General features: G+C 43.7%; 1 protein-coding gene across 1 annotated transcript; it reads left to right on the top strand.

The window, feature by feature from the left end:
- Window positions 1-209: 209 nt before the first annotated feature.
- Window positions 210-4,477, top strand: PCK1 (phosphoenolpyruvate carboxykinase 1). The gene is made up of 10 exons (XM_075347828.1): window positions 210-294; window positions 1,011-1,255; window positions 1,431-1,612; window positions 1,693-1,896; window positions 2,022-2,209; window positions 2,439-2,601; window positions 2,726-2,950; window positions 3,086-3,217; window positions 3,333-3,428; window positions 3,524-4,477. The coding sequence occupies exons 2-10, from the start codon at window positions 1,032-1,034 to the stop codon at window positions 3,976-3,978; spliced, it is 1,869 nt and encodes a 622-aa protein (XP_075203943.1). The 5' UTR covers window positions 210-294; window positions 1,011-1,031; the 3' UTR covers window positions 3,979-4,477.
- Window positions 4,478-13,627: the final 9,150 nt, after the last annotated feature.

The following is a 13,627-nucleotide window of genomic DNA, read 5'->3' as shown; positions in this document are numbered from 1 at the left end:
GCAGCGCTGTTCCCTGATCAATCATTAGCTCTTAAAGGAATTTTGTTGTTCAGAAAAACTTTAACAGCGAAAACTTGTTTATCATCGGAGAATCAGAAGAGATCAATATAATAATGGGAGGCACCTCTAGAACTGGGAGGGTGCTGTAGGCGGAGAATGAAACACTTAAAAAGCTATTTAAGGATTCTTCATTCAACCTATAATCCATCATCAGAAGAAGCTGAGAATAAAGTCTGAATTGACTTGAGAAAGAACCAAGAACTAAAATCTTCTACTTCAGGAAATTTTTGTCTTGTAAGTACATAAACTTAAAAATGTTTTTGTCTCATATATTCTGTGATGAAATGTTAATGGTTTTGAGTGATTTATTTGCGTTTTTAGGATTATTTTTCTATGTATTCCTTTGAGCGTGTCTAGTTTTCGAAAGTGACCATTAGCTCTCCCCAATTTGCAATCAATTTTTGTAGTGGCCCATAAAATGTGGTTCTGTATGGCTAGTTTATGGCATAAAATCATAAGATTTTGCAATCTATCCCTAGAACTTTGGTAGCACTTGAGACTGAATGCATCCTAATAATTCATATTCTGTGTAAATACTAATGAAAATTATTAATAAGTACTGTGCACAGTTATTTCTTGGTTAATAATGGTTCAGTATTGACACATTGGTAAATACACATTGAGATAGTAAATTCCTTTAACTGATACAGTGATATATAAAAAAAAAGGTACAATGATGGGCACGGATACTATGCCTTGATTTGTATTTTTCTCTGATCTACTTTTATTAGATCTATATGTATTTGTTAATTCATTCTTAAATACCACAGTGTCCCCATTTTTAGAAAATAGATAAAGTTCCATCATGCCATCCTAGAAAATTGCATGATATTTGTATTATCAACTTCTATGGACACCTCAATGTTCCTCTGTTTTTTAAATAGATTATATGCATCTATATTTATAAAGATTTGTATACTGAATGCTCCCTTCTTTTTCTCTAACATTAGAACAAACAATAAAGCACCACTATGCCATCACAGCAGAAAACAGAGCTTCAGATCGCTGGCATTGTGACTCAAGGAAACCTGAACAGCTTAAGCCAGGAGGTGGTTGATTTCATAGTAACATATGCAAGAATCTGCTTACCAGAGCATATCCACATATGTGATGGATCAGAGGAAGAGAACAAGAAGCTTCTCCATCAAATGGAAGAGATTGGCATGATCAAAAGGCTCCACAAATATGAAAACTGGTAAGAATAGCACCCATTGTAAAATCAAAGTAATCCAAATATTTCTGCCCAAAAATTCAAATTAAGACGTTTTCTGAAAATCTTTGGGTGTAGGGCAAGGGTGCCCTAAATTTTGATTCAAAGTGTTGTGCTTGTTTATATATTGATCTTTTTCTTTGTTTCTTTTCTTCTTTAGTTGGCTGGCTCGCACAGATCCCCGGGATGTGGCACGGATTGAAAGCAAAACTGTGATTGTCACTCAAGAGCAAAGAGATACAGTACCGGTTGCCAAAACTGGTGTCAGCCAACTGGGCCGCTGGATGTCTGAGGAAGATTTTGCAAAAGCCTTTAAATCCAGGTTTCCTGGATGTATGCAAGGTAAAACAAAAGATAATTAGTAATGAAACTGTAGAAATTTAGCAGTGTCTTCTTTTCTAACATGGTATCTTTAATGACAGGTCGTACAATGTACGTCATTCCATTCAGCATGGGACCTATAAGCTCACCCCTCTCCAAGATTGGTATCCAACTGACTGATTCCCCGTATGTGGTGGCAAGCATGAGAATTATGACCCATATGGGCACCGCTGTCTTAGAAGCACTCGGGGAAGGAGAGTTTGTGAAATGCCTTCATTCTGTCGGATGCCCATTACCTTTAAAAGGTATGTTGAAATTCTGAATATTTACATCTTGACTTACCATAATTTTAAGATTAAAAACATATTGAATGGGCAATATAAATTTTAAACATCAAGGGAATGTTCTACAATCACATTTATTTTTTTAGAACCACTTGTGAATAATTGGCCGTGCAACCCAGAACTGACACTCATCACGCACATCCCCGAACGAAGAGAAATTATATCCTTTGGAAGCGGATATGGTGGTAACTCCCTCCTGGGCAAGAAATGCTTTGCTCTCAGAATTGCCAGCCGGATTGCCAAGGAAGAAGGCTGGCTGGCAGAGCATATGTTGGTAAGAAATGCAAAAATAAATCACTAGATTATTTTCGAAGTATTATTATGTTTATTTTTAATGAATAAAATAATATTTTTACTAGATTTGCCATGAACAGTATATTAACATGAGGAGGGTGATATACATTGCCTACATTAAAAGACAAATTTGGGCAAATATGAAATTTCTCAACATTAGTTCTGAATTTTGTTAATGAAAGTTATTATTATTTTTCCTTTTTCTTTAGATTTTGGGAATTACTAATCCTGAAGGAAAAAAGAAATATTTTGCAGCAGCGTTTCCAAGCGCTTGTGGGAAAACCAATCTGGCAATGATGAGACCATCTCTCCCTGGATGGAAGATTGAATGTGTAGGAGATGATATTGCCTGGATGAAATTTGATGAGCAAGGTAATTATAATAGATTTGTATCAGCTATCTATCTGAAGAATATACAAAATGCCAAGTCTTCACTTGTGTAGAATTTATGAAGTTCTCAAGGATCAATTTTGAGAAATATCTTTTATTTTTCTAGGAAATCTCAAGGCAATCAATCCTGAAAATGGATTTTTTGGTGTGGCACCTGGAACATCTGTGAAGACCAACCCTAATGCAATGGAAACTATTTCAAAGAACACCATATTCACTAATGTAGCAGAAACAAGTGATGGTGGTGTCTACTGGGAGGGCATGGATGAGTGTCTTGATCATGGAATATCACTGACCTCATGGAAAAATAAGGAATGGACACAAGAAGATGGTAAGCCATGATAAAAATTAATAAAAATGTACACTATTTGCCCCAATCATTGAAAAAGTAAACCATGTCACCTCAAGAACCATGTCTAATCTCTGTGCCAAAACACCGAACCAATAGTCCTCTTCATTTTTGTAGGCGAGCCTGCGGCCCACCCCAATTCCCGATTCTGCACACCAGCCAGTCAGTGTCCTATCATTGATCCTGAGTGGGAGTCTTCTGAAGGGGTACCCATCGAAGGCATCATTTTTGGTGGACGTAGACCTGCAGGTCAGTGTATATATTGATTATGTTAATTTTTTTAAAAAGTTTTCATTAACTCTTGGTTAAGTTTATGGCTACCCCATCTATTGTCTAATATGAACAATGTTTTTTTTATTTGAAGGTGTGCCACTAGTTTATGAAGCACTGAGTTGGCAACATGGAGTCTTTGTTGGGTCCGCAATGAGGTCGGAAGCAACAGCTGCAGCTGAATATAAAGGTAGGTTGTTATGAAACCTGGTATCTCAATTATCTCTAATTTTCCATCTGTATAGATAATTTGGATGGTTAATAATGTACTTTTCTTCTTAACAGGCAAGGTCATAATGCATGATCCCTTTGCCATGAGACCCTTCTTTGGCTATAACTTTGGCAGATATCTTGCTCATTGGCTCAGCATGGAACACCTTCCATCTGCAAAGCTGCCTAAGATCTTCCATGTCAACTGGTTCCGTAAAGACAGACAAGGGAGCTTCCTCTGGCCAGGCTATGGGGAAAACATCCGTGTCCTGGAATGGATGTTCAACCGGATTGATGGGGAAGACTGCGCCACTGAGACCCCCATTGGCTACATTCCAGCTGAAGGGTCATTAAATTTGAAAGGTCTTGGAGACATCAACATGGAAGAGTTGTTTGAAATATCCAAAGAGTTCTGGGAAGATGAAGTGAAGGACATTAGAAAATACTTTGATGACCAAATCAATGCAGATCTACCCTATGAGATAGATGGGGAACTGAACTCTTTAGCAGAGAGATTGAAGCAGTTGTGAGACATTTAGGTGGGTTAGTGGTAGAGCACTTAAGATTTTAGAGAAGTAGACATCTCTAAACCTTCAACCTGGGTCCCGTCAGATGAATCTATCACCATGTGGTCAACAGTTGGTACCACTGCTTCCTGAGTTTTAGATGTAATGTGGTTGACCTACCTAGTAGTATGTACTGTATTCTGTCTTCCATTCTTTCTTTGTACCTTCTCTAGCATATATGTAGGAAGTAAGATAGGGTCAGCAGAAAAAGAGAAAGAATAATGTGTTTGGTAGACTATAGAGTGGTTGAGGAGTGAGAAATTGTGAGTATGGAGGATGAAAAACAAAGTGAGAGGAAAAAAGACAGTCTTGGCTTCAGATGTTCTTTAGAGAATCCTTTATATATTTTTATATTGATTTATGTTATATTATATTATATTTTTTATGTCTTTATTTTCTCACTATGGATTCATGAGTAATAATAACACTTTTATAAGAAAACAATACAAGTCTCATGTCTTTATGTGTCTTAAAAAAACCCATAATTATGATATTAATACAAACGTTGGCTCCAGAAGTCTTTATATGGTTATAGGTCCAATCATAGATTATGTAAGGCAAGCGACACAAGAAGACTAGATAACTCACATCTGTAATGTACAGTCATTCATATTACTGGGAGGTTTGTGGGGTTAATTAGGAATTGCATTATTGGGATGTTAAAAGACAAATACATTTTATAACAAATTATGGGGAAATATATGAGGGGTTTAAATAATCTATACAGTAATATTAGCTCTATGTGGCCCCAATTGTGCCCCCACAGTCTGCGCCTACAGTCCTCTACTATTTAAACAAACAACCCGATCACTCACCTGCCCCTACTGTAAATTGGCTACCCATACCTGTATTGGTTAATACAACCATACTCCTAACCATGTACAGTAGGATAGGATGACTTGGTGCTTTTTTGCATCAGCTTTTGTAAGGCTCATAACTCACATCTATATTTACTTACTTAGGACCTATACTGAGGGGGTCCCTGATCAGATCCTTACCACCCATTAAAATAAAGGATGCTTCCCTCTCATATTTTTGCCAACAGTGTTTCAACATCAAGTCAAGTCTAAATGCTTGTATATGGGGCTGGAAATAATTTTTGTACTTGTTGCAGCTTTTTGGCCTCTATAGTCTCTCTTGTATCCTTGTACATTCAACTTTGATGTGGTCTGTGATCATAAATTGTTATTACAATATGGGGGCCATGATTGGAAGACATTATTACTGTATGCGGCCACTATATGAGGTCACTGCTAATGAATGGGGCCACATAGGGGAAAATAACAACTTCATCAGGGCTACAAAGCATCACATTACATCTGTATGGGGGCCTAATAGGTAGAGAATGCTCCGGTATGGTTGCCACTTGGGAGAAATTCTGCCATATTTGGGCACAAAGGGGACATACCCATTACTAATGTATGAGGAACACATAGGTAAACATCACTATTGTTAGTGTCACAATGTGACTGTAGGAAAGCGAGGGACAGGGGCTCCTATGCTGTCCATCATGCTAGGAGTCCCTAGGCTATCCCTAACCTCAGGGTTACCCCTAATGGTTGAGATTCTTCAGTCCCATGCCTTGCTAAACTCCTGACAAGAACTGATTTGATTCCCCCCCATCCACCAGGAAAGGAAGGGGCAGGAGTGATTGAAACACATATTAAGACAGAGAAGGCAAAACCAAAACTCTGACACACTGTAAACACACAGGAACAAACAATGAGAGACTCAGGAGAAAAGTAAGAGCAGGAAGGTAGCAACAAAAAGCCAACAAGGGTTAATTCCACAACAAATACTACAGCAAACAGTTAAGGTACCGTCACACTAAGCAACATCGCTAGCAACATCGCTGCTGAGGCACAACTTGCTAGCGATGTTGCTGTGTGTGACATCCAGCAACAACCTGGCCCCTACTGTGAGGTCGTTGGTTGTTGCTGAATGTCCTGGACCATTTTTTAGTTGGTGCTCTCCCGCTGTGAAGCACACATCGCTGTGTGTGACAGCGACAGAGCAACAACTAAATGTGCAGTGAGCAGGGAGCCGGCTTCTGCGGACGCTGGTAACCAATGTAAATATCGGGTAACCAAGAAGCCCTTTCCTTAGTTACCAGATATTTACCTTCGTTACCAGCGTCCACCGCTCTCAGCTGTCAGTGCCGGCTCCCTGCTCCCTGCACATGTAGCTGGAGTACACATCGGGTAATTAACCCGATGTGTACTGTGGCTAGGAGTGCAGGGAACAGGGAGTGTGAGAGCGGCGGACGTTGGTAACGAAGAAAATATCGGGTAACCAAGGGAAGGGCTTCTTGGTTACCCAATGTTTACCGTGGTTACCAGTGTCTGCAGAAGCCGGCTCCCTGCTGCCTGCACACGTAGTAGAGTACACATCGGGTAATTAACCAGATGTGTACTGTGGGTAGGTGTGCAGGGAGCCAGCGCTAAGCGGTGTGCGCTGGTAATGTCGCTTAGTGTGACATCTCACCAGTGACCTCCTAGCAACTTACCAGCGATCCCTATCAGGTTGTATCGTTGTTGGGATCACTGGTAAGTTGTTTAGTGTGACTGGGCCTTTAAGCTGGTGTCACACACAGCGACAACGACAACGACGTCGCTGCTACGTCACCATTTTCTGTGACGTTGCAGCGACGTCCCGTCGCTGTCGCTGTGTGTGACATCCAGCAACGACCTGGCCCCTGCTGTGAGGTCGCCGGTCGTTGCTGAATGTCCAGCTTCATTTTTTCGTCGTCACTCTCCCGCTGTGACACACACATCGCTGTGTGTGACAGCGAGAGAGCGACGAAATGAAGCGAGCAGGAGCCGGCACTGGCAGCTGCGGTAAGCTGTAACCAGCGTAAACATCGGGTAACCAAGGGAAGTCCTTTCCCTGGTTACCCGATGTTTACGCTGGTTACCAGCCTCCGCTCTTGCTGCCAGCGCCGGCTCCTGCACTGTGACATGTGGCTGCAGTATGCATCGGGTAATTAACCCGATGTATACTGTAGCAAAGAGAGCAAGGAGCCAGCGCTAAGCAGTGCGCGCGGCTCTCTGCACTGTGACATGTAGCTGCAGCACACATCGGGTTAATTAACCCGATGTGTACTGTACCTAGGAGAGCAAGGAGCCAGCGCTAAGCGCGGCTCCCTGCTCTCTGAACATGTAACACAGCGACGTTATGATCGCTGCTTCTGCTGTGTTTGACAGCTAAGCAGCGATCATAACAGCGACTTACAAGGTCGCTGTTACGTCACCGAAAATGGTGACGTAACAGCGACGTCGTTGTCGCTGTCGTTTAGTGTGAACCCAGCTTAAGTGTGGATCACAACACCTCAGCAGATAAGCTAAGATAAACTATAGCTGGCACTAAAAGAAGTGTCCAGACAGCAAATATAGTAGGGGAACAGATGTGATTTGCTAACCCACAACATGTGATCAAAGATGACTCACAAGCAGACCAGCAGAGATTACCACTGCTAGCCTGCCTATGAACTACAAATTTGTTAGTTGACACAACCAAATCACCCTGCGCCCATTACTGATCTCAGAGAAGTTATAGTCTGAATAGATCCTGACGCCGCCATGACAGTTGGCAATGTTTGTGAAAACCTTCGTGTGACAGTGGGACTTGTTCTGTCTTCATACACGTTCACACAGTGTGCAATCTGACATACAGAATAAACCTTCTTCTGTTTTCCACTGTTTTCTGTAGTATAACTTGTTTATTGGTCAATAGTGTGCGTGGTGCGCATGAGTATATGGTAAAACTATAAGAATACAAATAGCATAGATAAGTACTGAGCACATAATGTCACACAGCTATGACAATTTACATTGATAGAGGAAATGCACTACAAAATGTAGACTGCACATGTAACACATGAATTCCTAATAGACACAATCTCCCTGTGCAATGGCTGCTATGCAACTTACTACCAGTTCTGAACATTATGATGTCACAAACAGAAGTAGTTCTCTTACCAGATATGCATTAACAAGGATAATGGAGTTTTAGGTAAGAGCGATGCAGGAGGACATTCCTGTGAGGAATACTGCACACATGGCTGACACTAGATGGTGCTCTAACAACATTTAACATCACAACAGGGCTATTAGCAATTACTCCATGTATGGATATTACGAACTTTACATTTGCTTTTAAACCTGAATGGGCAGAACAGGACTAAAGGGAGAAACTATTGTAGAGGATGGGGAAAATATGCAGAAAGTGCTCTAAAAGTGATCAGCTATAGATGTCTGTGTGTTATAATTTGCAAAGTCATTTCTTGGCTGCAAGAGCCATAGAGCTCTGTATCGGATGAAGAAGAAAAAAGAAAATGAATTACTTAAATTGGAAATGTTACTGGTAAGTATCCGGTGTTAACTGTACTGTATATAGTGATGCCTTCCATTATACAGTTATAGAACTGGGGTAATATTAGTGTTAGTACTGTGAGTTTTACTAGTAATCAGTATTATTCATTCACTATGTGGTGGTAATATGTGGTCTGGTCATGATGTTGGAGAATGATTTGTCCATTGTATGTAGTATTGTATGTAGTATTATTAGTAATATTAGTCTTGGTATACTGAGTTTTACTCAGCAACAGGTTGATGGGTATATTCAGACTCTATGTGGTGGTATACAGTATATATGGGGATATGGTATGGCAGCTTTCTTTTTTTCCTTTACGAGGCATTATTAGTATATTGGTCTTGGTATACTGGGTTTTGTTCAATAATTGTAAGTTGATAATATTGGTTATTCGGTAACTATATAACTTATTCATACACATTAGTTAGAAAATTATCTTATTGCCATGTTTTCTATAGGCCACTTTACACGCAATGACATCGCTAACATGATGTCGTTGGGGGGGGGGTCACGGAATTCATGACGCACATCCGGCCTCGTTTGCAACGTCTGTTACGGGGGCTGTCTGATAATAAAACCTAAAGGAATGTCAGACAGTCAGGGTCCACCGTGCAAAGACTCTGCTGCAGACTATGGCAGAGGATAAGGGGTATATAAGTGTGCCACTGTAAAAAATAATAGCACAAGTGCAGAGTGCAATACCTCTGTTAAACTCACAGAGGAATATAATTAGAAAATAAAGCAATTCCTCCCTTACTTGGAGGGTGTGTGGAATGGTCTCTGTTAAAGATCACAGAGACAAAAGCAGTGAGTGTGAAATGGCACCTACCTAGGTCTGTTCCTCTAGTGGTGCCAGGAGACGGACAGCAGCGTAAACCGCGCAAAGCTCCTACCTGCATTCGCTCCACTAGTGTGCGAGGACACGAACCACTAGATATGGCACCTGCCTAGGTCCGCTCTTCTAGTGGTGCAAAAGAGACGGACAGCAGCATAAGCCGCACAAAGCTCCTACCTCTGTTCGCTCCCCTAGTGTGCGAGGATACGAACAACTGCCAGACGCAGTATAAGGAACGTTACCCTAGCGGCAACGTCCACCTACGAGTAGAATCACAAGGCCCAGCCGGACCATGTGCCTTAGGCACCTGCCTATGTCCGCTCCACTAAGAGGTAAGGATACGGACTGCAGCCGAAGCTGTAAGGTATAAGAACGCTACCCTGCCGGTAGCGCTCACCTAACATAGACAGAGAGATGCCTAGAGGGACGTGCACAGGGCGTCTACCCTCATGCATGAACCAAGAGGACTGAGCGCCGGGCGGCGTGCGTCAGGGTCTTATATAGACTCTGTGCCTCATCCAAGATGGAGAACACCAGAGCCAATCCGCTGCCAGAATAACAGCAATGACGTCACGCTGGCCTATCACTGAGCAAAGTGTCACAAGCACATGACCAGCGACCAATCGGCAAAGAAGGAGTCAGAGACATGTGACCACGTGTCACAAGCACATGACCAGTGGCCAATCAGCTTAGAAGGTGTCAGAGACATGTGACCTCGTGTCACAAGCACATGACCAGTGGCCAATCAGCTTAGAAGGTGTCAGAGACATGTGACCTCGTGTCAGCGATGATGTCACCCGCACATGTGCAATGGCTCCAAGATAGGACTTGGTCTCCAGCGCTTGCACATGTGCAGTAGCAAGAAATCCGGACATAGTTTCCAGAGCCACAGTAACCGTAACAGTACCTCCCCCTCAAGGGCCCCCCTCCCGGTGACGCAGGTAATCGGCAACTAAGTCGGGAGCATGGACAGCCTCCTCAGGCTCCCAAGAGCGATGTTCCGGGCCATAGCCCTCCCAATCTATCAAGAAGATCCTGCGCCCTCTAACCATCTTAGAACCAACTATGGCTCGTACCTCATAGCTAGAGCGAGAGGAATCAGAGGCAGGAGAGTGCACTTCACGAGCGTGAGGTAAAATAGCCGGCTTTAGCAGTGAAACATGGAATTTGTCATGGATCCTAAGATGGACGGGTAACTTCAATTGGTAGACTAGAGGATTTACCTGTCGAAGAACCTCATAAGGACCCAGGAAGCGAGGAGCAAATTTGACAGAGCTCACTCTAAGTTTCACGTGTTTTGCAGAGAGCCACACAAAGTCCCCTGGAGAAAAGACAGGAGCCGGGCGACGAAACCGATCGGACACCATCTTCATACGGTCCTTAGCTGCTTGGATCGACTCTTGAGTCTGATCCCAAACCTCTCTGGCATTAGTTGCCCAGTCGGCCACAAGAGGAGGAGGTGCAGCAGCAGGAAACGGTACCGGTACCCTAGGGTGTTGCCCAATATTGAGTACGAACGGTGTCTGCCCAGTGGCCTCAGCCAGCGAATTGTTAAGGGCAAATTCTGCCCAGGGTAGGAGGGAGGACCAGTTATCGTGGTTCTCAGCAACAAAGTGTCGAAGGTATATAATCATGGATTGATTGGTACGCTCAACCAAACCATTGGTCTCTGGATGGTATGCTGAAGAGAGATTCAACTCAATTTGCAGAAGGCTACAAAGATCTCGCCAGAAACGGGAAGCAAATTGTGGGCCTCTATCACAAATGATACGATCTGGCATCCCGTGACGCCTAAAGACAATAGTTTGGCTAGTACCCTGGAAGACGGGATTCTCGATAACGGTACGAGATGAACCATCCGGGAGAAATGGTCCGTAATGACCCACACAAATCTATGTCCCTGTGAACACGGAAGATCACCCACAAAGTCCATGCCTACCACCTCCCATGATCTATCTGGCACTGGTAAAGGATGCAAGAGCCCAGCCAGTCTCTGCCGTAATGGACGGTTGCGAGCACACGAGTAGCAGGAACCGATATATCTCTTGACGTGGCTGGCTAAGTGTGGCCACCAATACCACCTCTCCAGTAACTCTCGTGTCCGCCCAATACCAAAATGCCCACCCACCTTTGAGGTGTGGGCCCACGACAGTATATCATTCTGTCGATCAGGCGGCACAAAGGTCTTGCCCGGTGGGATTTGGTCTAACGTCACAGGGGAGAGCGTATGAAAAACCCTGGAGGAAAGGATAAGACGAGGTTCATCAATCTCTTCCTGGGTATCCTGGGTAGAAACCATAGAGCGAGACAGAGCGTCTGCCTTGTTATTCTTACTCCCAGACAGATAGTTGATGGAGAAGTGAAAGCGGGAGAAAAACAAGGACCAGCGGGCTTGGCGAGGATTCAGACGCTGAGCGGTTTGTAAGTACGTCAGATTCTTATGGTCTGTATAGACCTGGAAAGGATGTTTCGCTCCTTCCAGCAAGTGACGCCACTCCTCCAAGGCTAATCTCAGGGCGAGCAGTTCCCTATCCCCAGTGGTATAGTTTCTCTCTGCCGGTGAAAAGGTTTTAGCAAAGAAGAAACACGGCCTTTTTCTACCTGCACTGTTCTTTTGATACAAGACCGCACCAGCACCCACTGAAGAAGCATCAACCTCCAAGAGGAAGGGCTTATTCTCATCAGGTCTTTGAAGAACGGGAGCAGTTGAAAAGTGTCTTTTTACTGCCTCAAAAGCCTGGGATGTCTCAGTAGACCAGACTTTTGGATTAGCACCTTTCTTAGTCAAGGCCACCAAAGGGGCCACCAAAGTAGAGAAATGGGGTATGAACTGCCTGTAATAATTTATGAATCCTAAGAAGCGTTGCACCGCCTTCAAGGAATGAGGTTCGGACCATTCCAGGACACCAGAGAGCTTCGCAGGATCCATAGCCAGACCCTCTTGTGAGATAATGTAGCCCAAAAAAGGCAAGGATGACTGCTCGAATACACATTTTTCGAGTTTAGCAAACAAAGAGTGCTCCCTTAAACGGGAAAGGACACGAACGACATCCTGACGATGAGTCTCCAGATCAGGAGAAAAAAATCAGGATGTCGTCCAGATACACCACGACGGAGGATAACAGTAAATCCCTGAACACATCGTTTAAGAAGTCCTGAAATACTGCGGGTGCATTACATAAACCAAAAAGGCATGACGAGGTATTCATAGTGACCGTCTCGGGTGTTAAAAGCAGTCTTCCATTCGTCACCCTCTCGAATTCGTACCAAGTTATACGCACCCCACAGATCCAACTTCGTAAAAACCTGAGCTCCCCTCAGTCTGTCAAAGAGCTCCGAAATTAAAGGTAACGGGTATTTGTTCTTTATTGTGATTGCGTTGAGACCCCTGTAATCTATGCAGGGACGCAAATCACCCTCTTTCTTCCGAACAAAGAAAAACCCAGCTCCCGCGGAAGAGACAGACTTACGAATGAACCCCTTCTCTAAACTCTCTCTTATATAGGTCGACATGGCCTCCGACTCAGGTATCGACAGGGGGTAAACCCTGCCCTTAGGTGGAACCGAACCTGGGATAAGGTCTATGGCACAGTCATACGGCCTATGGGGTGGAAGAACCTCAGCACCCTGTTTGGAGAACACGTCAGCGAAATCCAAATAGGGTGTAGGTATGGGAGAGAGATCAGTTGATGCAACCGCAACGACCTTAGGTGGTAAGGGAAGACATCGGGACTGACATTTCGAATCCCAACTAATAATGCTGTCGGACTCCCAGTCAATGTGAGGAGCATGAGTCCGAAGCCATGGGAGACCCAGAAGGACGTCGTCTATACCCTCAGGCAAAACAAGAAAAGAAATCTCCTCTATGTGACCCTGAGACAGGGAAAGGCGCAAGGGAACTGTCCTCAATGTAATGGAGTCAGAAAACATAGTCCCATTAACAACACGGACAGGAATAGGCGCCTCTAACATGATAGAGGGAATATTGTGTTTCTTTACAAATCCTGAGGACACAAAAGTCCCGTCAGCTCCGGAATCCACAAAAGCCATAATAGGCCATGTATTCTCAGAGAATGAGAGCTGACCTGGGGTACTACACTTAGAGGGTGCAGAAGACGTCTCTAGTAACCCCCCTCTAATGGTTACTAGGCCTGGGAGTTTCACTGACGACTAGAATACTTGTTGGCATAGTGCCCAGCCTGACGACATACGTAACATATAGGAGGACCAGACTTGCGTAGTCTGGAGGACGTATGACCTAACTCCATAGGAGTGGGAGATGTTTCAGATGCTGAGGAAGATGGTAGTGGACCCTCAACAACTGGAATAGCCCGATGCTTAGGGCGTGAGGAAGAGACCTCGAGTCTACATTCCCTATGGCGTACGTCGATCCTCGTTGCTACTGTG

The sequence above is a fragment of the Anomaloglossus baeobatrachus genome, chromosome 5, assembly GCF_048569485.1.
Source record: "Anomaloglossus baeobatrachus isolate aAnoBae1 chromosome 5, aAnoBae1.hap1, whole genome shotgun sequence".
NCBI lineage: Eukaryota > Metazoa > Chordata > Amphibia > Anura > Aromobatidae > Anomaloglossus > Anomaloglossus baeobatrachus.
The sequence above is the reverse complement of the archived record's forward strand: the minus strand, read 5'-3'. Positions and strand labels throughout refer to the sequence as shown.